General features: G+C 56.4%; 1 protein-coding gene across 6 annotated transcripts in view; it reads right to left on the reverse strand.

Annotated features, from left to right (window-relative positions):
• Positions 1–22580, reverse strand: part of ZFR2 (zinc finger RNA binding protein 2) — a 63826-nt gene that overhangs the window by 11101 nt on the left and 30145 nt on the right. For 5 of the 6 annotated variants that reach the window (XR_002003727.3, XM_019016324.4, XM_019016323.4 and 2 more), the window contains exons 2-13: positions 20150–20360; positions 19033–19147; positions 16619–16837; positions 16262–16515; positions 12406–12588; positions 10196–10373; positions 8209–8366; positions 7041–7160; positions 6309–6448; positions 4869–4977; positions 3717–3907; positions 1350–1521 (exon numbers count right to left, since the gene is read on the reverse strand). Coding sequence is in view for 5 of the 6 variants with exons in the window: in XM_019016324.4 (XP_018871869.3) it covers positions 1350–1521; positions 3717–3907; positions 4869–4977; positions 6309–6448; positions 7041–7160; positions 8209–8366; positions 10196–10373; positions 12406–12588; positions 16262–16515; positions 16619–16837; positions 19033–19147; positions 20150–20360 (2050 nt within the window). In the remaining variant the exon portion in view is untranslated. The remainder of the gene's footprint in view (positions 1–1349; positions 1522–3716; positions 3908–4868; positions 4978–6308; positions 6449–7040; positions 7161–8208; positions 8367–10195; positions 10374–12405; positions 12589–16261; positions 16516–16618; positions 16838–19032; positions 19148–20149; positions 20361–22580) is intronic. The other variant, XM_019016321.3, reaches the window with a different exon arrangement.

Raw genomic sequence — 22580 nt, forward strand, 5'->3', positions numbered from 1 at the left:
ATGGTTGCCCTCCCTCAGCCTCCTGAGTAGCTGGGATTACAGGCGCCCACCACCATGCCCGGCTAATTTTTGTATTTTTAGTACAGATGGGGTTTTACTATGATGGCCAGGCTGGTCTCGAACTCCGGACCTCAGGTGATCCACCTGCCTTGGCCTCCCAAAGTGTTGGGATTACAGGCATGAGCCACCACGCCAGGCCCGATTTTTCTTTTTAAACCTAAGATGATCAATTTAAATTCTTCAGTATGAGAAGAGTATATGAAAATTCTCTAGAGGAAAAAAATTCAGTTGACATTTCACAGCCCTAAAATTGAAATTGGGTTTTTGCTTTTCTTACGGCTTCCTAGTTGTCATCGCTGCGAATGTTTTCTGTGCAGCTTTCATCATCATTTACTCTTTTTGAATTTCTTTTGAGACTGAGTTTTGCTCTATTGCCCGGGCTGGAGTGCAGTAGTGAATCACAGCTCACTGAAGCCTCGAACTCTTGGGCTCAAGAGATTCTCCTGCCTCAGCTCCCTGAGTAGCTGGGACCACAGGTACATGCCGCCATGCTCAGCTAATTTTTTTTTTTTTTTTTTTTTTTTTTTTAGACAGAGTCTCACTCTGTCGCCCAGGCTGGAGTGCAGTGGTGCGATCTCGGCTCACTGCAACCTCTGCCTCCTGGGTTCATGCCATTCTCCTGCCTCAGCCTCCCGAGTAGCTGAGACTACAGGCGCCCGCCACCACGCCTGGCTAATTTTTTTTTTGTATTTTTAGTAGAGACGGGGTTTCACCGTGTTAGCCAGGATGGTCTCGCTCTGCTGACCTCGTGATCTGCCCGTCTCAGCCTCCCAAAGTGCTGGGATTTCAGGCGTGAGCCACCATGCCTGGCTAACAAACTGGTTGGTTTCTAACAGCGATGCTTCTTCTTGTATCTTCTTTTCTTTTTTTTTTTTTTTTGAGACCCAGTCTCGCTCTGTCGCCCAGGCTGGAGGGCAGCAGCGCAGTCTCAGCTCAGTGCAACCTCTGCCTCTGGGATTCAAGTGATTCTCCCACTTCAGCCTCCCACATAGCTGGAATTACAGGCACACGTCAGCAGGCCTGGCTAATTTCTGTATTTTTAGTAGAGACGGTGTTTCACCATGTTGGCCAGCCTGGTTTCAAACTCCTGACCTCAAGCAATCCACCTGCCTCAGCCTCCCTAAGTGCTGGGATTACGGACGTGAGCCACTGCGCCTGGCTTAATGCTTCTTGTACCTTAAAGTTGTGTAGTAACAAAGGTCCCCTGCCATCTAGGAGCTCAAGGGGCTGCGGGGAGAGGGCTGGCAGCCAGACGCCAGAAGCAGCGATGAGCGGGGCCCTGACCTTACCTGGAGCTGCTGGGGCAGCTGCTGGGCGATCCTCCGCAGCAGGCTGTGCGTGGGCTTCTCGGAGCAGAGCAGAGCGAGGCGCACGTTCCTGTCCCCACGCAGGAGGAGGCCTTTCGCCAGGATGCCTACTCGCATGACGCCTTTCAGGACCCGAGTCTGGGGGGCAATGCTGCTGTGGGGACAAAGCCACAGACGTGCGCCATCAGCGGAGAGACGCGGGGTACCCCAGCTGCCTCCCTCCTGGGCTACGGGGACCCTGCAAGTTACAGAGCCTCTTTGTGCCTCGGCATCCTCATCCATGAAATGGGGCCAGGCCGCTCTGTCGGAGGTGCTTGCGGGATGAAATGAGACACCGTGAGATCGATCTCGGAGGTGCTGCCACCGGGCATGCCTCGGAGTAGCCGGGACGAGTGGCCAAACCCACACTTTCCTTCCTTGTGAGCAAACGCTAAGCCCCAGGCCCGCCCCGCGAGGTCTGGTGGCTCCAGCGTTCACGGACTCTGTCACCCTGTTGTTTCGGCTCCACATGGGTTCCAGAGAGGACAGAAAGCAAGGCTGCTTTCTGCCCTTGCTTCACGGGGGTTAAGAAAATTCACAAACCTAGGCTGGGCGTGGTGGCTCACGCCTGTAATCGCAGCACTTTGGGAGGCCAAGGCAGGCAGATCACTTGAGGTCAGGAGTTTGCGACCAGCCTGACCAACATGGCGAAAACCCATCTCTAATAAAAATATAAGAATTAGCCAGGCATGGTGGCGGGTGCCTGTAATCTCAGCTACTTGGGAGGCTGAGGCAGGAGAATCGCTTGAACCCAGGAGATGGAGGTTGCAGTGAGCCGAGATTGTGTCACTGAACTCCAGCCTGGGAGACAGAGCAAGACTCCATCTCAAAATAATAATAATAATAATAATAATAATAATAATAATAATAATAATAATTAGCTGGGTGTGGTGGTACATTCCTGTAGTTCCAGTACTTGGAAGGCTGAGGCAGGAGAATCACTTGAACCTGGGAGGCAGAGGTTGCTGTGAGCCGAGATCGCACCACTGCACTCCAGCCTGGGCAACAGAGCAAGACTCAGTCTCAAAAAAAAAAAAAAAAAAGGAGAGGGCAGCTTCCTGGGCGCTCCTTGTATTGGGACACTTTGCAACCCACAGGTGCAAGGCTCACATTTCCTATATGGAGCCAGTACTCTGTGCTCCAGCAAAAGGAAGCCCTCAGGCTGAGTGGATCAGCCAGACACCAAAGGCCACACGGTGTGCGACCCCATTTCTATGAACTGTCCAGCGCAGGCCAATCCACAGAGATAGGGCGGGCACGCGTGGGTGCACGAAACAAAAAGAGGAGTTTGCTTAATTGGGACAGAGCTTCCGTTTGGGAAGATGAGACAGCTCTGGAGATGGACAGGGGTGTAGTTTGCACGTGTGAACGTGCTTCATGCCCCTGAACTGTGCACTTAGGTTAAAATGCTCAGTGTTGTGTGATGTGGATTTTACCACAATAGAGAAGCATTCAAAGAGGAAAGTGAACCCGTAATCCCGGCACTTTGGGAGGCCGAGGTGGGAGGATCGCTTGAGCCCGGGAGTTCAAGACCAGCCTGGCTAACATAGCGAGACCCCTCATTGCTACAAAAAGTTAACAATTAGCTGGGTGTGGTGGTGGGCGCCTGCCGTCCCAGCTACTCGGGAGGCTGAGGCGGGAGGACAGCTTGAGCCCGGGGGTCTGACGGTCAGTGAGCTCTGATCGCGCCATTGCCCTCCAGCCTGGGTAACAGAGTGAGATCTGTTTCTTAAAAAACAAAACAAACAAAAAAACAACAACAACAAACAGCAGCTGCCAGAGCAGGAAAGGACTTTGAAAAAAGGTAACTCCCGCTCAGATGAGTTATCTCCATGGCAATTACTTAAGACGACGTGGGGACTTTCTCACTTCCTAAGAATCACAGGGGTTGGGAGCTGATTCACACGGGCGCTCAGTGACATGAACTACTCTGATTACTCAATTACTCCCCAAGGCGGAGAAGTCCGTCAGAATCACGCTCAGCTTTTCCTTTTGCCAATGAGGAAACTGAGGTTTACAGAGACTGTCAGTCCCTTGTGAACTATTTTTAGATGCGCCTTCAATAGCAAAAGGGAATGCTAAGGTATTAGAACAGCACGGATCACCTGCTGCAAACCAGCCTCGTTCAGTGCCAAGAAGCTCCAGCTCTGAGACCTGGGGAACTTCCTGCTCCTGGGGCTGGAAAGCTGCCGCGGGCCACCGACGGCTCCAGGCCCATCAGAGCTAGGGGTTCCCGCAGGGTCTCGTCCCGAGGAGCTGACCTCTGTCCTGGCTGAGAGCCGGGCCCTGGGGAAGGGGATCTCCAATGACCTGCGCTTGTCACCCTCTTCCTCTCGGCGGCCCCGGTCCTCCTCGGCCAGCGTGTCGGACACCAGCTTGAGGGCCCGCTCTGCGTGGGACACGGCCCTCTGCACGGCCAGGAGCTCCTGCTCCGTGGGGTAGATGGTGGCGTGCTTGCACATGATGTGCCGGTCGTCGCTGGACGCCGGCCGCCGCCCGGGCTGTGGGGAGAGGCCGCACGTGTCAAGGGTGGTCTGTGGGGTCCCTTGGGGAGTGCTGGGCAGGCAGGCAGGTGGGGGTAGGTGGCCGTGGCCAGCCGGGTTACGAGGCAGCAGCGTGGCCAGGTGAGAACCCAGCGCACACAGAGAGCCCCGGGGTGGGGAACAGGGAGGTACCTCGGGCTGCCCCTGATGGCTGCAGGAAGCTCGGGTCTGAGTGAAGGAATGGGGGGAAACTCTGCCACCTTTGGCCATATTCTTAAATTTCCAGACCAGAGGCTTTTGAGTCAGCCTGGGAACCCCTTTCTCACAGCAAGGTGCATATCTGAGGTTCCCATCGAGGCCGGGCGCGGTGGCTCACGCCTGTAATCCCAGCACTTAGGGAGGCTGAGGCAGGCGGATCACCTGAGGTCAGGAGTTCCAGGCCAGCCTGGCCAACATGGTGAAACCCTGCCTCTACTAAAAACACAAGAGAGCCCGGCGTGGTGGCGGGCGCCCATAGTCCTGGCTACTCAGGAGGCTGAGGCATGAGAATCGCTTAAACCCGGGAGGCAGAGGTTGCAGTGAGGCCAAGATTGCACCGCTACACTCCAGCCTGGGCGACAGAGTGAGACTCTGTCTCAAAAAAAAAAAAAAAAAAAAAAAAGTTCCCATCGAACCTGGGGGCTCGGGCTGCGGGGACAGGTGCTTCTGAGAAGAGACAGTAGTAGCCGCAGAGGCATGAGGCTCCCCAAGGGAGGCGACCACCCAGGGCTCCAGGAAGCAGAAGGGATCTCTGTGGCCAGTGGTAGGGGCTGGGGTGCTGGGGCTCCCATCTGTGGAGTGAGGAGGCCTGGACTGTGGAGCCCCATCCCCTGAGTACTATGTGGGAGTTGGGGGGAGGCCGGGTCCTCCTGAGGAGGTGTCCGCTGCTCCGGGGAGTGTGAGGTCGCCCGCGTTTGCACACAGAGGAAGCTGTACCTACCTGGAGTGGGGCGCTGGCGGGTGACTCCGGCCTGCCCATGAGCAGAGGCTGGGCCCAGTCGGGCGGTGCGTGGGGCGGCACGTCCTGGGGTGGCTCCTCCTCCAGCCGCCTGCGGGACCGAGACGGGACAGAGCATGGTCAGGTCAGCAGTGGCCCTAAGCTGGGGGCAAGTCAGAAACACTGGGGCCTCATGCTCCCAACAAGGAAGGCAGGGCCAAAGCTCTTGCTGGGGCTCCACTGCACTGCATGGGTGCCTGCTGTATGCACAGAAGACTGAGGCTGGGAAGGCTGGTGTGGGGGCAGCCAAAGACACCCCTTAGGCAAATGAGGCCCAGCCCGGGCAGCCACGGCTTTCAGGAGGTCCCGGTCCCCTTCCCAATGCAGACCTGCTGCTGCTGGACACACCAGAGTCAGATGTTACATCGGAAAATGCTCTAAGATGGACACAGGGGACTCCAGGGCTCAGGGACACAGGGACACCGGGGGTCAGGGGGACACAGGGGACACTGGGAATGAGGGGACACTAGGGGATCAGGGGGACACAGGGGACTCCAGGGGTCAAGGGGACTCAGGGGATACCAAGGGTAAGGGGACACAGGGTCATCAGGGGTCAGGAGACACAGGAACACCAGGGGACAGAGGGACACCAGGGGTCAGGGGACACAGGGGACACCGGGGGTCAGGGAGCGCAGAGGCATTGGGGTCAGGGGGTCACAGGGCACACCAGGGATCAGAGGGACACCAGGGGTCAGGAGAACACAGGGGACTCTAGGGGTCAGGGTCACAAGGCACACCAGAGGTCGGGGACACAGGGGACACAAAGGTCAGGGGACACAGAGGACACCAGGGGTCAGGGTACACAGGGACACTAGGGGTCAGGGGACACCAGAGGTCAGGGACACAGGGGACACAAAGGTCAGGGGACATAGAGGATGCCAGGGGTCAAGGGGACACAGGGGACACTGGGGGTAAGGGGTCACAGAGGACACCAGGGGTCAGGGGGACCCAGGGGACACTGGGAGTCAGGGGGACACAGGGGACACCAGGGGTAAGGGGTCACAGAGGACATGAGGGATCAGGGTACACAGGGACACTAGAGGTCAGGGGACACAGGCGACACCAGGGGTCAGGGGGGACACAGGTCACAAGGCACCTCTGCAGCCGTGTGGTCCAGCGAGTTGGCAGGCAGTGTCCCTGCATCTACGGAGGCCCTGGAGCCCACGTGTCAGGTCTGCACGCCACTGTGCCCTTGCCCATCTGCTCTGGAACCCTCTCACGCTCCCACACCAGGACGTGCCCACTCCCCGGGCACCCGTCTCCCCCCACTGCTTGAGAGCTCACACGGAGGAGCTCCGTAATCTGCAGCAGTGGGCGTCTAGGTTCCACGCTGGACCTGCCCTCCCTCACCAGGCCCCCTTGCCAAGACCCGCAGCCGGGCACCTCCTCTCCGCGTGCCAGCGCCGCAGCTGCTCCAGCCGCTCCTCCGCCAGGTGCCGCTGCTTCCTCATGCGCTCCTCCCGGACCTTCCGAGCCCGGCTGCTGGGCTCCGTGGAAATGGGAAGGTCCGGGTTCACTTTCTTCTGGAAAGGACAGGCAAGGCTCTGAGAGTAGGGACCTTGCCTTAGACAGGGATGCCAGGAGGATCTTGGGGTGCAGGGAGAGGCCCAGAGACAAGAACTGTTGGGCTGAAAAATCTCCCAAAGCCTTTTTTTTTTTTTTTTTGAGACAGAGTCTTGCTCTTGTCTCCCAGGCTGGAGTGCAATGGTGTGACCTCGGCTCACTGCAACCTCCGCCTCCCGGGTTCAAGCGATTCTCCTGCCTCAGCCTCCCGAGTAGCTGGGATTACAGGTGCACACCACCACACCTGGCTAATTTTTGTATTTTTAGTAAAGATTTCACTATGTTGGCCAGGCTGGTCTCGAACTCCTGACCTCAAATGATCCACCCACCTTGGCCTCCCAAAGTGCTGGGATGACAGATGTGAGCCACCGCGCCCGGCCGAAGATACACTTTTGAGACGTGGACCAAGACGTTGAAAACACAGAAAATCACCCCTCCCTCTTAAGTTCGTCGGATCACACGCGCGGAAGAGGCCCGACCAGAGGCCTCCCAGCGCCCGCCGGGCCCGAGCACAGCCCGGACGGGTGTCGGGGCTCCCTCTGCTGGACGCACCCGGTACTGCAGCCGGTGCCGCCGCCCCCTCACGTGCAGGTCCTTCGCGTTAAGGTCGTTGAAACTGCACTCGCACAGCTTGCAGTGGAAGCGAAGCACTCGCCCTTCCTCGCTGAACACCTGAGACACAGAACAGCCGCACGCGCACCAGGCACGAGGCGGGTTGGGATGTGAGATGCTACCGCTGCCAGGTCGCGGCGGAGCCTTCCTCCTTGCTGGTCATTTTATTTATGTATGTCTTTTTAGAGACAGGGTCTTGCTGTGTCACCCAGGCTGGAGTGGAGTACAGTGGCTCGGTCTTGGCTCACTGCAGCCTCAAACTCCTGGGCTCAAGCGATCCCCCCACCTCAGCCTCCCGAGTAGCTGGGACCACAGGCACGCGCCACCATGGGAGGCTGGAGGATTGCTTGAGCCCAAGAGTTCAAGACCAGCCTGGTCAACATAGCGAGACCCCCATCTCTACAAAAAATAAAATAAAAAATAAAAAAATTAGCTGGGAGTGGTGGCTCATGCCTGTAGTCCCAGCTACTCGGGAGACTGAGGTGGGAGGATTGATTGAGCCCAGAAGTTTGAGGTTGCAGTAAGCCATGATGGCACCACTGCACTCCAGCCTCGGTGACACAGCAAGACCCTGTCTCTTAAAAGAATCCCAGTCCTACAGGCAAGGCAGAGGAAACCCAGCCCTGCCTCTTTGGCACGCGCAAGGCCAACCGGGGTCTGAACTGCCGCTGGCCTGGGAGCTGGCAGACCTGGCCCAGGAGCTCGGCTCCACTGCTCACCAGCCTGACCTTGGCAGGTCCCAGGGTCCCCCAGGCCCAGGAAAGGGGCTGGACGGAAGGGCCGCCAACCTCCCGGGGAGCTTTCTACTGCCCAGATCCCTTCCACCTTCCAGACAGACGGCTCCGCAGGGTCCCCTGTTGGGAATGCCTCGGCCTGTCTCTGGCCCTCTTGGGGCCATATTCATTTCCTGCTGATACCAAAATCTGGCACCCAAAGTGCCAAGCGGGTCTGCACGGGGTTTTGGTCCATGGAGGTCTGGCCTGTGCAGCTCAGGAACGGGGATGGGTCTGTAAATCTCACTGGGAGAAGCCGGGTGAGGTCTCAAAGCCTGATCCATGGGAAGGTCCTTCTCTGACCGGGGCACCAGGACTTGACAGCCTCAACTTACCTCCTCCACATATTCCAGGCCCACCGGCTGCGCATCAGAGCAGCCCGCGGGAGCTTCCTCTGAGCCTCCTTGGGTAGGTGCTCCGGGACCCTCTAATTTAGTTTGGGCTGGTTTCCCCCACTGGGGTCTGCAGCCTGCTGCCTGTGGCTCAGGAGGCCCTGAGGGGAAAAACCATGTCACTTATACCCTGTTCCAGGAGAAAGCACTGCGGCTGCAGACCCGCCAGGCGGCATGGGGTGGAGAGCCACCCAGACCCCAGGCTGTGCCATCCCCCTCCCTCCTGTGATGTCAGGGGGAATGGCCGCGGACAGCAACCTCGCTCTCCCTTTCATGCCTGCGTGTGACCCAGCCAAGGAACCGAGGCCAATTTCAATCCATCCGGGGAGAAGCCCTGGTTTTAGGCCCTCGCTTGAGGAACCCACCGACAGCACAAAATCCACAGTTAATAGACCATGAAGTATCAGGCGGACCAAGGCTCGCACTTAACCTACCCCCGTTAGGTGAAATGATGGAGCCTCGGGGGAGACAAATATCTTTGTTATAAGAATGATTTGATGGTTTGATCTTCAAAATCATGCTGCTATTCAAGAATCAAGGCTGCTGAGGCTAAAAATAGAATGTGGCTCCCTCGACCCCTGCCCACGCACAGCACGGTGGTCCAGGGCAGAGACTCTTAGACAGACCCGGGTTCCAATTCCACCTCCACCGTTTACGGCTTTTCCATCTACACATTGGGACTGGTGACACTGACTTAAATGACTTGTGGGCCGGGCACAGCGGCTCATGCCTGTAAACCCAGTGCTGTGGGAGGCCGACGTGGGAGGATCGCTTGAGCCTAGGAGTTTCCGACCAGCCTGAGCAACACAGCAGAACCCCACCTCTACAAAAAAAATACAAAAAGTAGTGGGACGTGGTGGCGCACACCTGTAGTCCCAGTTACTCAGGAGGCTGAGCTGGGAGGATCGCTTGAGCCCAGGAGGTGGAGGCTGCAGTGAGCTATGATTGCACCTCTGCACTCCAGCCCGGGTGACACAGTGAGACTCTGTCTCAAAAACAAAACAAAACAAAACAAAACAAACCACGAAAAAAGAGTTGTCGTGGAGATAAAGTGAAGCAATGCACACAAAGCAGTGAGCAGACGCCTGGCATGTAATCCTAGTTAACGCAGGTCAGCTCTGACAGCTGGGGCTTTGCACGCAGGGAAGGTAGGGTCACAGGCAGAGGGGCGTGAGGATTCCACCTTCATTTCCTGGTACCCACATAACTCTGATTCTGAGCCCAATTTGTTCACTGTGAGCACCAGGGCGTGCAGGGGAGCACAGTGGAGGTGGCAGCCCAGGGAACCCTGTAGGTGCAGGGTGAGGGCTTCCAGAGAACCCCAGCACCCGGCACCAGGCCAGATTCTACCAGAAGAGGCCGGGCGCAGTGGCTCACGCCTGTGATCCCAGCACTTTGGAATGCCGAGGCTGGTGGATCACTTGAGGTCAGGAGTTCGAGACCAGCCTGGCCAACATGGTGAAACCCTGTCTCTACGAAAAATACAAAAATTAGCCGGGCGTGGTGGTGCATGCCTATAGTCCCAGCTACTCAGGAGGCTGAGGCAGGAGAATCGCTTGAACCCAGGAGGCAGAGGTTGCAGTGAGCTGAGATCGCACCACTGCACTCCAGCCTGGAGGACACAGCGAGGCTCCATCTCAAACCAAACCAAAACAAAAAAACTCTACAGGAAGAAATGGCATTACCATTTTATTGGTTCTGCCAGCACTCTCTGGAAATGGTCTCAAAGGGTCTCCAAGGTTCAGGGCGGTGTGGGCCAGTGGGAGGCCACCTTGCTCTAGGAATAAGGGAGAGACGGCACCAGCCAGCCCCTCACCACCCCCCGGGAAGACATGACGAAAATCGACTGGATGGTAGATTTTCTCACGAAACTTTCACTAGGTGGCCAGGGCTCTGGTGGGTACACGAACACGCATGCAGACACACGTACCCTCGCATAAGGCCTTCGAGGCCACGGGTCTCTTGGCCAGCGCTGGCCTGCTCGAGGCACACACGCTGGGGCCAGTGGGGGACGTGGGCTTGGCCTCCGCCCCGGGGGGGCTCTCTGTGGCCGGTGCAGGCTCGAGGGTGGGAATGGGCTTCCCCAGTTTGGTGTGCAGCTTGAAGACCTGCAACAGACAGAGCCGGGCTCCCACGTGAGGGCCGCTCCCAGCCTGATGGCCTTTTTCAAGAGGCAGGAAGGGCCTCCACGGGCGTGCAGCGCGAGTGTGGGCTGGCTGGTCCCAGGGACCCCCCTTCTCTTCTCTTCTCCTGCTCTCTGGATAACACACACACCAGAAGGCCCTTCCCAGGTGGCCTCCTGCCTTGCACACGTGCTTGTGACTTCTCTAGCACGGTGACACTCTTCTAGTGTGTGAGCACGTGGCTCACCGGCTCACACGGACGCTCTTCCTCCTCCTCCACCATGTGGGCTGCCAGGTGGGGCCATTTCTCAGCCTCCCAAGCCCCAGCCTAGTGCCCCCTGACTGCCCGGGACTCAGCGTGTGTGGATGGATGGTGGGTGTGCACGTGTCCCTGGACGGACACCCACGTTCTGCACGCACGTGTGCACATGGTCACGTCCGTATTCTGGCCGTGCCCCATTCTCAGCACCTCTAGGTACAAGGCGCTTCTGGCAAAGGTTCCGTGTGCACAGGGCCGCTGCGTGTGTGCTGGGGACCATCTCAGACACACTTGGTAGGTCTGTCTCTGACACGCGCTCCCGAAGACCTGCCCTGTACTCCCCAACCCCACGACGGGCAGCAGGGCCTGCCTGACCCCCAGACCGAGCCCCAGCCTGTGGGGGTGACACCTGCAGCTCTGCCCCACCAGCCCCTAGCTCTCCGGTCCCCAGGCCGGTGAGTCTCCTTCCCCCGTTTCTCTGCCCCGCTCCTTCCCTCCTCCATGCCTCCCTGCTCATTCCTCTTTCCCCTGTGGGTTCACACGGGCCCTCAGCAAGCTGTCCTGAGCCGAGCCAGGGAATGAGGCCCTGGATGAGCCTCCAGGCAGCTGGGGGAGAGAAGCCAGGTCCTCAGCCAGGCCTCCCAGGGTGGCTCAGCCTGACAGCCCGGGCTACAGCACAAGCCAGCTGTCCCCTCCCAGCCGAACATGACGAAACCCAGGCCTCTTTTTTTTTTTCTTTTGGCGACAGAGCCTTGCTCTGTCGCCCAGGCTGGAGTGCGGTGGTGAGATCTCAGCTCACTGCAACCTCCACCTACCGGGTTCAAGCAATTCTCCTGCCTCAGCCTCCTGAGTAGCTGAGATTACAGGCACGCACCCGCCATGCCTGGCTAATTTTTGTATTTTTTAGTAGAGACGGGGTTTCACCATGTTGGCCAGGCTGGTCTCAGGCTCCCAACCTCACGCGATCCACTCGCCTCGGCCTCCCAAAGTGCCGGGATTACAGGCGTGAGGCACCGCGCCCGGCCTGACCCAGGCCTTTCTAAGGCCTCAGGAGAACAGTGATACTACAGCAGGGAGTGCGAAGAGCAAGACCTCAAAGGGAACACAGCGTTGGGTCTCATCACAGGGCAAGCCCTGTCTGTCACCACGCCCGAATGCCAAGCTTTCTTGGAAGTCCGGGTGTGAGTGTCTCGGCCACTTCATGTTTTTGTGCAATGAGCAGGAACCCTTTTTATAAGTGGAAAGGAGTCCCGGCATGGTGGCTCACGCCTGTAATCCCGGCACTTTGGGAGGCTGAGGCGGGCAGATCACTTGAGGTCAGGAGTTCGAGACCAGCCTGGCCAACATGGTGAAACCCCGTCTCTACTGAAAACACAAAAATTAGCCGGGTGCGGTGGCGGATGCCTGTGATCCCAGCTACTCGGGAGGCTGAGGCATGAGAATTGCTTGAACCCAGGAGGCAGCGGTTGCAGTGAGCCGAGATTGTGCCCCTGCATCCCAGCCTGGGGAACAGGACTAGACTTTGTCTCCATTAAAAAAAATAATAAAATGAAAACTAAAATAAAATAACTGGAAAGGAGTTTGGATCCTTGAAGATGAGGACTCATGGGCCTGGGCGGCCGGCCCTTGGGCACGCTCCACTTGGGGAGGCTTCTGCCGGCTCCCTCTGATCTCCCCAGGTACCTCTGTGGGTCCCAAGTGCTGACCTGGGGGCCTCCTCCCCAGGGGTGGCAGAGCCCGGGCCGGGCGGGGCCGTACCTTCTGGTGCTTGGATCCCCGGATGTGGGCCGCGTAGGCGTCTGCCCCGGTGCAGGACACGGCGCACAGGTCGCAATGCAGCTGCGCCTGCACCCCGCGCGGGCTCCCGTTGGGCTGCACGCCTGTCTTCTGGGCCGCCTCCTTCTTTCTGTGCTTCTGCCCTCCCAGATGTTCCCGGTAGGTCTGCGGCAAGGGGTGAGAGGCAGCCTGGGCGGGGGTTTGCATACTGGCCACTGTCCCCTCCCCTGCAGGCCCCCGGCGTAGTGCGAGGGAACTCGGTGGTAACACAGGCTCGCTGTCCCCAACCCTCCATTCCCTGGTGCCATAGAGGTTCCAGTGTCCCTTTATTTTTCTTATTTTTATTTTTTGAGATGGAGTCTTGCTCTGTTGCCCAGGCTGGAGTGCAGTGGCACGATCTCAGCTCACTGCAACCTCTGCCTCCTGGGTTCAAGCGATTCTCCGGCCTCAGCCTCCTAAGTACCTGGGACTACAGGCGGGCGCCACCACACCCGGCTAATTTTTGTATTTTTAGTAGAGACGGGGTTTCACTCTGTTGGCCAAGCTGGTCTCGAACTCCTGACCTCAAGTATCTACCTGCTTTGGCCTCCCAAAGTGCTGGGATGGCAGGAGCGCACCACCGCGCCCAGCCTATCTTCTTACTATAGACGTCTCAATTTTTTTTTTTTTTTTCGAGACAGGGTCTCACTCTGTCACCCAGGCTGGAGTGCAGTGGCGTGATCTCAGCTCACTGCAACCTCCACCTCCTGGGTTCAAGCGATTCTCCCGCCTCAGCCTCCCAAGTAGCTGGGACTACAGGTGCACACCACCACGTGTAGCTAATTCAAGTGTCCCTTTATGAAGCCCACGTAACAAACCCACAGGCTCAGACTGCTAGACATAAGGTTTCTTCCTTCTTCTGGAATTCAAGGAGTTTCTTAGGAAAGCATGCTCCATGCATCACACGTTCCTTTTGGGGGCTGCTGTATACAGAAAATTCTGACTTCAGAATTCAACGTCAGAAACCAAGCAAGGGCACCTGCTGCCCGAAGGATAGTCACGTACACTTCCGTCTTAGGAAACTGCTAATAGACACAGGGGCTCCACCCGGGGGAAGCCACCGTGAGTCACAGGCCTACGCATCCGGTACTACTGGGCCCAAAATATCTGATTGCATCTGGGGAAGCGACAGCCAAGTCCTTAGGCAGAATCCTGGGTGTGCTGCTTGAAATCCTGAAATGAAGCCGGCCACAGACAAGACGTGGCAGGTGGGCCACGAAACCAACACGCCCTGACAATGCCAAGAATAAACATTCTGCAGACTGAAAAATGCCCCTGAAAATACTGGGGCACAGTGGGCACTGCCCCCTCACCTGCAGGCCACCGGCTTGGCACACAGGAACTCAGAGACATTGTCTGGTTTTAGGGAAGAAAAATAGGACGTGGGAGAGGCATACATTTTACTGTATGCATGCTCTCTGGAACTTAGGAATCTTTTTTTTTTTTTTTTTTTAAAGACGGAGTCTCGCTCTGTTGCCCAGGCTGGAGTGCAGTGGCGCGATCTCAGCTCACTGCAGCCTCCGCCTCCCAGGTTCACGCCATTCTCCTGCCTCAGCCTCCCAAGTAGCTGGGACTACAGGCGTCTGCCACCACGCCTGGCTAATTTTTGTATTTTTAGTAGAGACGGGGGTTTCACCATGTTGGCCAGGCTGGTGTTGAACTCCTGACCTCAGGCGATCCTCCCACCTCAGCCTCCCAAAGTGCTGGGATTACAGGCGTGAGCTACCACGCCCGGCCTGGAATTTAGCAGTCTTGAACCTCATAAATATATTACTTAAGCAATAGAATAAATACGCATCCCTGTGCACACATACTAACTTAGAGAGAGAGACTGCCTGTGGAATAGAGAAGACTCTGGAAGGATACACACCAAGATGCTACCACTAAATCATTTCAGGGTGGAGGGATTATGGGGGACTATAGGTAGGTTTGTGTGTGTGTGTGTGTGTGTGTGTGTTGTTGTTGGGTTTTGGGGGGTTTTGTTTTTTTGTGGACAAAGGGTCTCGCCCTGTCGCCCAGGCTGGGGTGCAGTAGTGTGATCATAGCTCACTGCAGCCTTGGACTTCTGGGCTCAAACGATCCTCCCACCTCAGCCTTCAAAGTGGCCAGGACTATAGGTGCGTACCACCATGCCCAGCTAATTTTTAAATTTTTTTTAGAGACAGGGTTTCACCCATGTTGCCCAGGCTGGTCTCGAACTCCTGGGCTCAAGCGATCTACCGGCTTCAGCCTCCCGAGGTGCTGGGACTACAGGCATGAGCCACCGCGCCCGGCCAATAGGCTATCTTTGTGCACTTTTGGCGTATACTGTAGTAATTAGCCACGTGGGCTTCAACACATCTTGGTTTGATTTCTGCTTGGGTCACTAAAACTGACTCTGAGTTCCTCAAAGTACTGACCCTTTCTGAACCTCTGGGATTTTATCTGCCACACAGAGATGGTAGCCACAAGGCAGGTATAAGGATTAAATAACCCACACGGGCCTGGCGCAGGGACTCAGCTTGTCATCCTGGCACTATGGGAGGCTGAGGCAGAAGAATTCCTTGAGCTTAGGAGTTCGAGACCAGCCTGGGCAACATAGTGAGACCCTGTATCTACAAAAAAAAAATTTTTTTAAACAGCCAGGCATGGTGGTGTGCACCTGTAATCCCAGCTACTCAGGAGGCTGAGGTAGGAGGATCGCTTGGGCCCAGGAGTTCGAGACCGGACCTGGGCGACATAGTGAGACCCCATCTCTATTGAAAATTAAAAAAGTTAGCTGGGCATGGTGGTTCGTACCTGTCTCAGCTACTTGGAAGGCTGAGGGGAGGATCACTTGAACCCAGGAGGTGGAGGCTGTAGCGAGCTGTGATTGCACCACTGCACCCTAGCCTGAGCAACAGAGCGAGACTTTGTCTCCAAAAGAAACTCAAACTTCTATGCGAGCACTCTGCAAAGAAGGCCAGGGTCTCTCCCAGCATGAGACGCAGTGGAGAGCTGCTGGGGGAAAGAGTCTGAGACAGGGAAAGGGTGATCTGGGGCGGGAGGGGTCCTGAGCAGGGACCGGCCCCCCATCCCCAGCTGGGTCAGGGGTCCTGATAACGGTGTCCTGAGCCTTCTCACACCTCTCCAGAGGCTGCAATTGCAGACTCTGTGTCTCTCCGCGGTCCAGAGCTTCCTTTCAGAGTATTAAAAACAAAAGAAGATCAGGGTGTGTGTTTTGCAAAGATAGAGCTCTAGGGTCTAATTATCTTTCCAGGAATTGAGCCCACCATCTCAGCTGGGTGATTTGCAAGCTTTAAAATCTCAAGCTCGTGTGTTTGGTAAAGATTCTTTCACGTATGTCCCAAACAAGCACTGCCAAGCACAAGCACATATGCACACACACACACGGGCGCATGCACACACATACACATGCAGGCATACATGCGCACACATACACACACGCACACACGTTTGCACACACATACACATACACACTCACACTTGCACACACACAAGCGCTTGCACACACAGGCACATGCAGGCACACATGCGCACACATACGTGCAAGCACGCATACATGCACTCACGTTTGCACACATATGCACACATATACACAAGCATAAACACGCGCACACACTCACACTTGCACACACACTCACTTGCACACACACGCGTGCTTGCACACACAGGCACATGCATACAACATGCAAGTTTAACACCAGACCTTCTTTCAGCAAGCAGCGACCCTGACCACCCCACCGGCGCCCACATTCGGGTTCAGACGTTGGGGACAGAGAGGTCCCTGGGGCCTGGCCATGGCAGGAGGGCGACTGACCTGGGGGCCAGCGCAGCTGATCTTGCAGATGTCGCAGTAGTGAAGCTGGAGCTGCCTGGGCCCGGCCTTGGGTCTCGGCAGCTTGCTGGGAACCGGTGGCTTCGAGTCGGCCCTGGGGCTGCTTCCTGAGCCTGCAGGCGTGGGCGGCGGGGGCAGCTGCTGCGGGGGTCCCGGGGGAGGCGGGGGCTGCGCTGGAGGATAGAAAGGGCTGGCGGCGGAGTACACCGACGCGTCATAGTTCGGGTAGCTTGGTGCTAAGGAGCAGAGAAAACAATGAGTCGGGGGGAGATGCTGATTCCACTGAGTTGAAGTGGGGACTGACGGGCAGACCACCTGGGCAAGGAACGCTGGTCTTACCCGTGTAGGCGGTGCAGGTGGGATTGTAGGAGGGCGGGGGGTAGGAGGTCACGATGGAAGCTGAGGACTCGGGCTGGACGCCTGTCGCCGTGGGGTAGGTGTATCCCGAGGACAAGGTGCTCGCTGGCTGTCCGGACTCCACTATGGGCGCCTGCTGTGGGGGCTGAGCGTGGCTGTGACCGCCATGGGGGCTGGGCTGCCCGCAGGCCTCTTGGGTCCCTAGGGGACAGGCACAGGCCCTCTGCAGAGCCAACCCCCACCCCACTGTCCCTCACCTGCAGATGGGCCCTGGACTCAACTGGCTGGAACATGCTAGATGCTTAAGCCAGGACCAGAGGCCAGAGCCTTGGGCCAGGTGCTGGCAGCGACTCGCAGGTGACCTTGTGCCCACCTCTCCTTTCCAGAGCCCGGCTTCTCTCTCCTGCCATGGGGGAGGAGGGCTATGGGTGCCCTAGACGAGCTCCTCTGCATCTCCGGCTCCATTACCCACAGAGCTCACCTCCTGCCACCCCGGGAAAGCATCCTTGGAAAAAATGTTAGCTGCATTTTCAGTCCTCACTTTCCTTCATTCATAGGCCCACACCTGGCAGAGATCCCAGGGCCCATCTGAGCAGCCAGTCCTGAGACTCACCTGCAAATCTAGGATGTTTTTATTATCATTATTATTATTATTATTTTTGTTGAGTCGGAGTCTCGCTTTGTCACCAGGTTGGAGTGCAGTGGCGCGATCTCAGCTCACTGCAACCTCCACCTTCCAGGTTCAAGTGATTCTCCTGCCTCAGCCTCCCGAATAGCTGGGATTACAAGCATGCGCCACCATGCCCGGCTAATTTTTCTATTTTTAGTAGAGATGGGGTTTCACCATGTTGGCCAGGATGGTCTTGATCGCTTGACCTTGTTGTGATCCACCCGCCTCTGCCTCCCAAAGTGCTGGGATTACAGGCGTGAGCCGCTGCACCCGGCCTTTATTTTGTTTTGTTTTGTTTTTAGAGACAGGGTCTTGCTCTGCTGCCCAGGCTGGAGTGCAGTGGTGCTATCACAGCTCACTGCAGCTCAGTTCCTGGGCTCAGGCGAACCTCCTACCTCAGCCTCCTGGGTAGCTGGGACTACAGGTGCACACCACCATGCCTAGCTAATTTTTTTGCATTTTTTGTAGAGACAGGGTCTTACTATGTTGCCCAGGCTGGTCTCGAACTCCTAGGTTCAAGCAATTCTCCCACCTCGGGCCTCCCAAAGTGTTGGGATTACAGGCGTGAGCCACCGTGCCCGGCCTCTAGGATGGTTAACATGTAACTTTCACGGGGTGCAGTGGCTCACACCTGTAATTCCAGCACTTTGGGAGGCTGAGGCAGGCGGATCACCTGATGTCAGGAGTTCGAGACCAGCCTGGCTAACATGGTGAAACCCCGTTTCTACTAAAAATAGAAAAAATTAGCCAGGCATGGGTGTCTGCAGTCCCAGCTACTTGGGAGGCTGAGTCAGGAGGATCGTTTGAACCCGGGAGGCGGAGCGTGCAGTGAGCTGAGATCGCACCACTGCATTCCAGCCTGGGCAACAGAGTGAGACTCCATCTCAAAAAAAAGAAAAGAAAAGATGTAACTTTCAGGCCGGGCATGGTGGCTCATGCCTGTAATCGCAGCACTTTGGGAGGCCAAGGCGGGCGGATCACGAGGTCAGGAGATGGAGACCATCCTGGCTAATACTGTGAAACCCCATCTCTACTAAAGATACAAAAAATTAGCCAGGCGTGGTGGCTCACGCCTGTAATCCCAGCACTTTGTGAGTCCGAGGCGGGCGGATCACAAGGTCAGGAGATTGAGACCATCCTGGCCAACATAGTGAAACCCTGTCTCTACTAGAAATACAAAAAATTAGCCAGGCATGGTGGCGGGCGCCTGTAGTCCCAGCTACTCGGGAGGCTGAGGCAGGAGAATGGCGTGAACCCAATAGCCGGAGCTTGCAGTGAGCTGAGATCGCGCCACTGCACTCCAGCCTGGGCGACAGAGTGAGACTCCGTCTCAAAAAAAAGAGAAGATGCAACTTTCAGGCTGGGCATGGTGGCTCACGCCTGTAATCGCAGCACTTTGGGAGGCCAAGGCGGGCGGATCACGAGGTCAGGAGATCGAGACCATCCTGGCTAATACTGTGAAACCCCGTCTCTACTAAAAATACAAAAAATTAGCCGGGCGTGGTTGCAGGCACTTGTAGTCCCAGCTACTCAGGAGGGTGAGGCAGGAGAATGGCTTGAACCCGGGAGGCGGAGCTTGCAGTGAGCCGAGATCGCACCACTGCACTCCAGCCTGGGCGACAGAGTGAAACTCTGTCTAAAAAAAAAAAAAGTAAGTTTCCCAAGGTTTCCCTGTGCTGCGGGGAGCGTCTCCTCGTTCCCAGCCCCGACCCTGCAGATGGCTCACCTGGCTGGCCGGAGTCTGTGGCTGTCATGTGCCCAGACTGGAGGGCAGGAGACTGGAAGTACGGCCTGTCCTCATAGCTCCTGGCAGCTGCTGACTGTCCGTAGCTGTAACTGTCCTATGTGGGGGTTTCGGCAGGAGACAGACAGAGAACGGAGGAGAGCAGCTCAGGCGGTGGGTGCGACGTGCCCTGGCCACACTGCACTCTGCACTTAGTCCTTCCTGCAGCGCTGGGTCCTAAGCGTCTGCCCAGGACCAGGCCCTGGCCCGGGGGCAGGGGGCGGGGGGCGGGGGGCAGGGGGCAGGGGGCAGGGGGCGTGGTTGACACAGCAGCTGTCATGGAGCCGACACTAATTTCCAAGAGTTCGACTGCAATTTATAGGAGGATGCTCGGTGCGGCAGGAGAGGGTGGGTTTGCAGGGAGAAGCCCCCGAGGCCTTGGCAAGGAAATGGAGAGGGGAGGAAGAGGGTGGGGTCAGGTGGGTGCTGAGCTTGGGTGACAGGGTGGCCTCTGATGCCGTTGACCGACACAATCTGGGGACGAGGTGCGGGCGGCAGGGCTGGGGAATTGGAGCATGGTCACGGGGGACATCTTTGCGACACCAAGTGGGAACACGGCGGCTGGATCTGCAGCCTGAGTGCCTCAGTTGGGAAGGTGAGGTCGTCAGCACCCAGGTGCGCCCCACACACCACAGACTCCCTCTTAGAAGGTAGGAATCCGGAGCGTGGGGAAGGTGGGGTGAGTCCTGGTCTCCCTGGGCCCAGGTGGCTGAGGCCATCTGCCCTGGCCAGGGAGGGGTCCTGTAACCCAGGCGACCCTCCTCCTCCTTCATAGTCACTGCTGAGGCTGGGACAAAGCTCTGTGTGCCGTCACTGTCCCCACTGCCCCGACGTGGAGGTACGCATGCGGCCTGTCCCCGAGAGCAGTGGATTCTTTCGGAAGCGACTCTGCCCTGATTTCTCCCCACCACGGGTACACAATGCCAGCAGAAGGGTCCCGAAGGAAGGATCATGGTTAAGAGGCCTGGGAGAAGGAGTAGCTGTGGGAAGCCCACCGCTCTCACCCATGCAAGGCGACCCACGTTTCCCGGCAACGCTGGTCAAAGAAAGGACTGGATACCTGGTAGGTAGCCATGGTGGTAGCCGTGGGGACGGGCTCCTGGGGTCGGCTGCCGTAGGCGAAGTCCTGGCTGGAGTGGGGCTGGTATCCACCGTACCCTGCCGGGGCAGCTGGGGGAAAGGCCGGGTTCACGGCAGGGTCCATCCCAGGAGTGGGTTGTGCAGTATAGCTGGCCCCCGCAGTGGGCAGGGGAAGGGTCGGAGGCTGGGCGCTAGAACCACAAACACACACCAAAGCCCCACCAGGTTAGAGCGAGTTCTCAGGTGCACTGAGTTGATGGTGTCAATTCCAGCCACCACTGGACCTGAGCTGCCCTGCTTGGTGGAGACCCTCCTAGGAGCCTAGGCACGGCCGGAAGCACTTTACACAAATCAACACCGTCTCACAACAACGCTGTAATGCTGGGACTATCACTGCACCCAATTTACAGATGAAGAAACAGAGGCACTGTCAGTGGCAGAGGTGGGACTCGAACCCATCTGAGTTCTGCTTTGCAGATGATGATCTACTTGTGTGGCAGGGCTTTTTCTCCATGTCAAGATTCTTCAAAGAAAATTGAACTTTTTTTTTTTGAGACAGGGTCTCGCTCTGTTGCCCAGGATGGAGTGCAGTGGCGCGATCTTAGCTCACTGCAACCTCCACCTCCCAGGTTCACGCAATTCTCCTGCCTCAGCCTCCCGAGTAGCTGGGACTACAGGCGCCCGCCACCATGCCCAGCTATTTTTTTTTTTTTTTGTAGTTTTAGTAGAGACGGGATTTCACCGTGTTAACCAGGATGGTCTCAACCTCCTGACCTCATGATCTGGCCGCCTTGGCCTCCCAAAGTGCCGAGATTACAGGTGTGAGCCACTGCGCCCGGCCAGAAAATTGAACTTAACAGCACAGTGTCTGGCCAGGTGTGGTAGCTCACGCCTGTAATCCCAGCACCTTGGGAGGCCGAGGCGGGAGGATTGCTTGAGCTCAGGTGTTTGAGACCCACCTGGACAACATAATGACACCTTGTCTCCACTAAAATTAAAAAAACAAACAATTAGCGAGTGTGATAGTACACGCCTGCAGTGCCAGCTACTCAGGAGGCTGAGGTGGGAGGATGGCTTGAGCCCAGGAAGTAGAGGCTGCAGTGAGCTATGATCTCACCACTGCACTCCAGCCTGAGCAACAGAGTAAGACTCTGTCTCAAAACAAACAAAACAAAAAACAGTACAGCTGTCCCTCAGTATCTGCAAGCGTTGAGTTCCAGGACCCCCTCAGATGCCAAAATCCATGGATGCTTGAGTCCCTGACATAGAACGATATAGTGTTTGCATATAACCTAAACATATCATCCCATATACTGTAAATCATCTCTGAATTACTTATAATACCTAATACAATGTAAGCACTATGCCGATGGCTGTTACATTGCATTGTTTAGGGAACAATGAGAAGGAAAAACCCCATACATGTTCAGTACAGATGCATTATTTTTCCAAATATTTTCCACCCTTGGCTGGTTGAATCCATGGATGCAGTGCCTATGAATGCGGAAGGCCAACCGTATTTTCTCTTTAAAAAAAATTTTTTTTTTGAGAAAGGGTCTCGCTCTGTCACCCAGGTTGAAGTTCAGTGCTACGATCACAGCCCACTGCAGCCTCAACTTCCTAAGCTCAAGCAACCCTGCCTCAGCCTCTCAGTAGCTGAGAACACAAGTGTGAAACCATGCCCAGCTAATTCTTTAAAAAACTTTGGTAGAGGTGGGGTTTCACTATGTTGCCCAGGCTCTGACTGTATCTTTTTAACAGAACAAGTTAGTCCACCTGAGTATTAAAATAATTACTTTAGTTAGCACTAAATTAATAACTCTTCACTAAAAAGAATGAGTCTTTGTAGGGTATGCACGGTGCCGAGGCCTTTGTCCACATGGCCTCATTCACCCTTCAGAGGATGTGTGGCACCATCGCTCCCCACGGTCTAGACGAGAAAACCTCCAAGGAGGACCAGGGGCTCACGTTAAGTGCCGGGGCGGGTTCAGACCCAGATCTTTCTGACCCCAGTGCTCCTTGCTCGGCTAAATATCAGCTACCCAGTAGACAGTTCTGGAGTCTAAAAGCCCATTTGCCAGGAAAAAGTATCAGTAAAGATTTTAGCCCAATACCGCTATGGATATACATTAAAAAGTGAACCTCCAACCCCATAGGGGAAGGAGCAAGGTATGAGGGTCATTTTGGGGAAAATGGATTAGAAGGCAAAGAGGCTCTATACCACCTGGCCCCCAACCGGGCCCTGCTGTAGACTCCTGCCAGCCAGGTGAGTCATCCGCAGTGTCAGGGCCGGGGACAAGGAGACATTCTCTGCGGCACAGGAAAACCTCATGAAAGTTACAGCTTTTTTTTATTTTTTGAGACAGAGTCTCACTCTGTCACCCAGGTTGGAGTGCAGTGGCGCAATCTCG

Source organism: Gorilla gorilla, chromosome 20 (genome assembly GCF_029281585.2).
Source record: "Gorilla gorilla gorilla isolate KB3781 chromosome 20, NHGRI_mGorGor1-v2.1_pri, whole genome shotgun sequence".
NCBI lineage: Eukaryota > Metazoa > Chordata > Mammalia > Primates > Hominidae > Gorilla > Gorilla gorilla.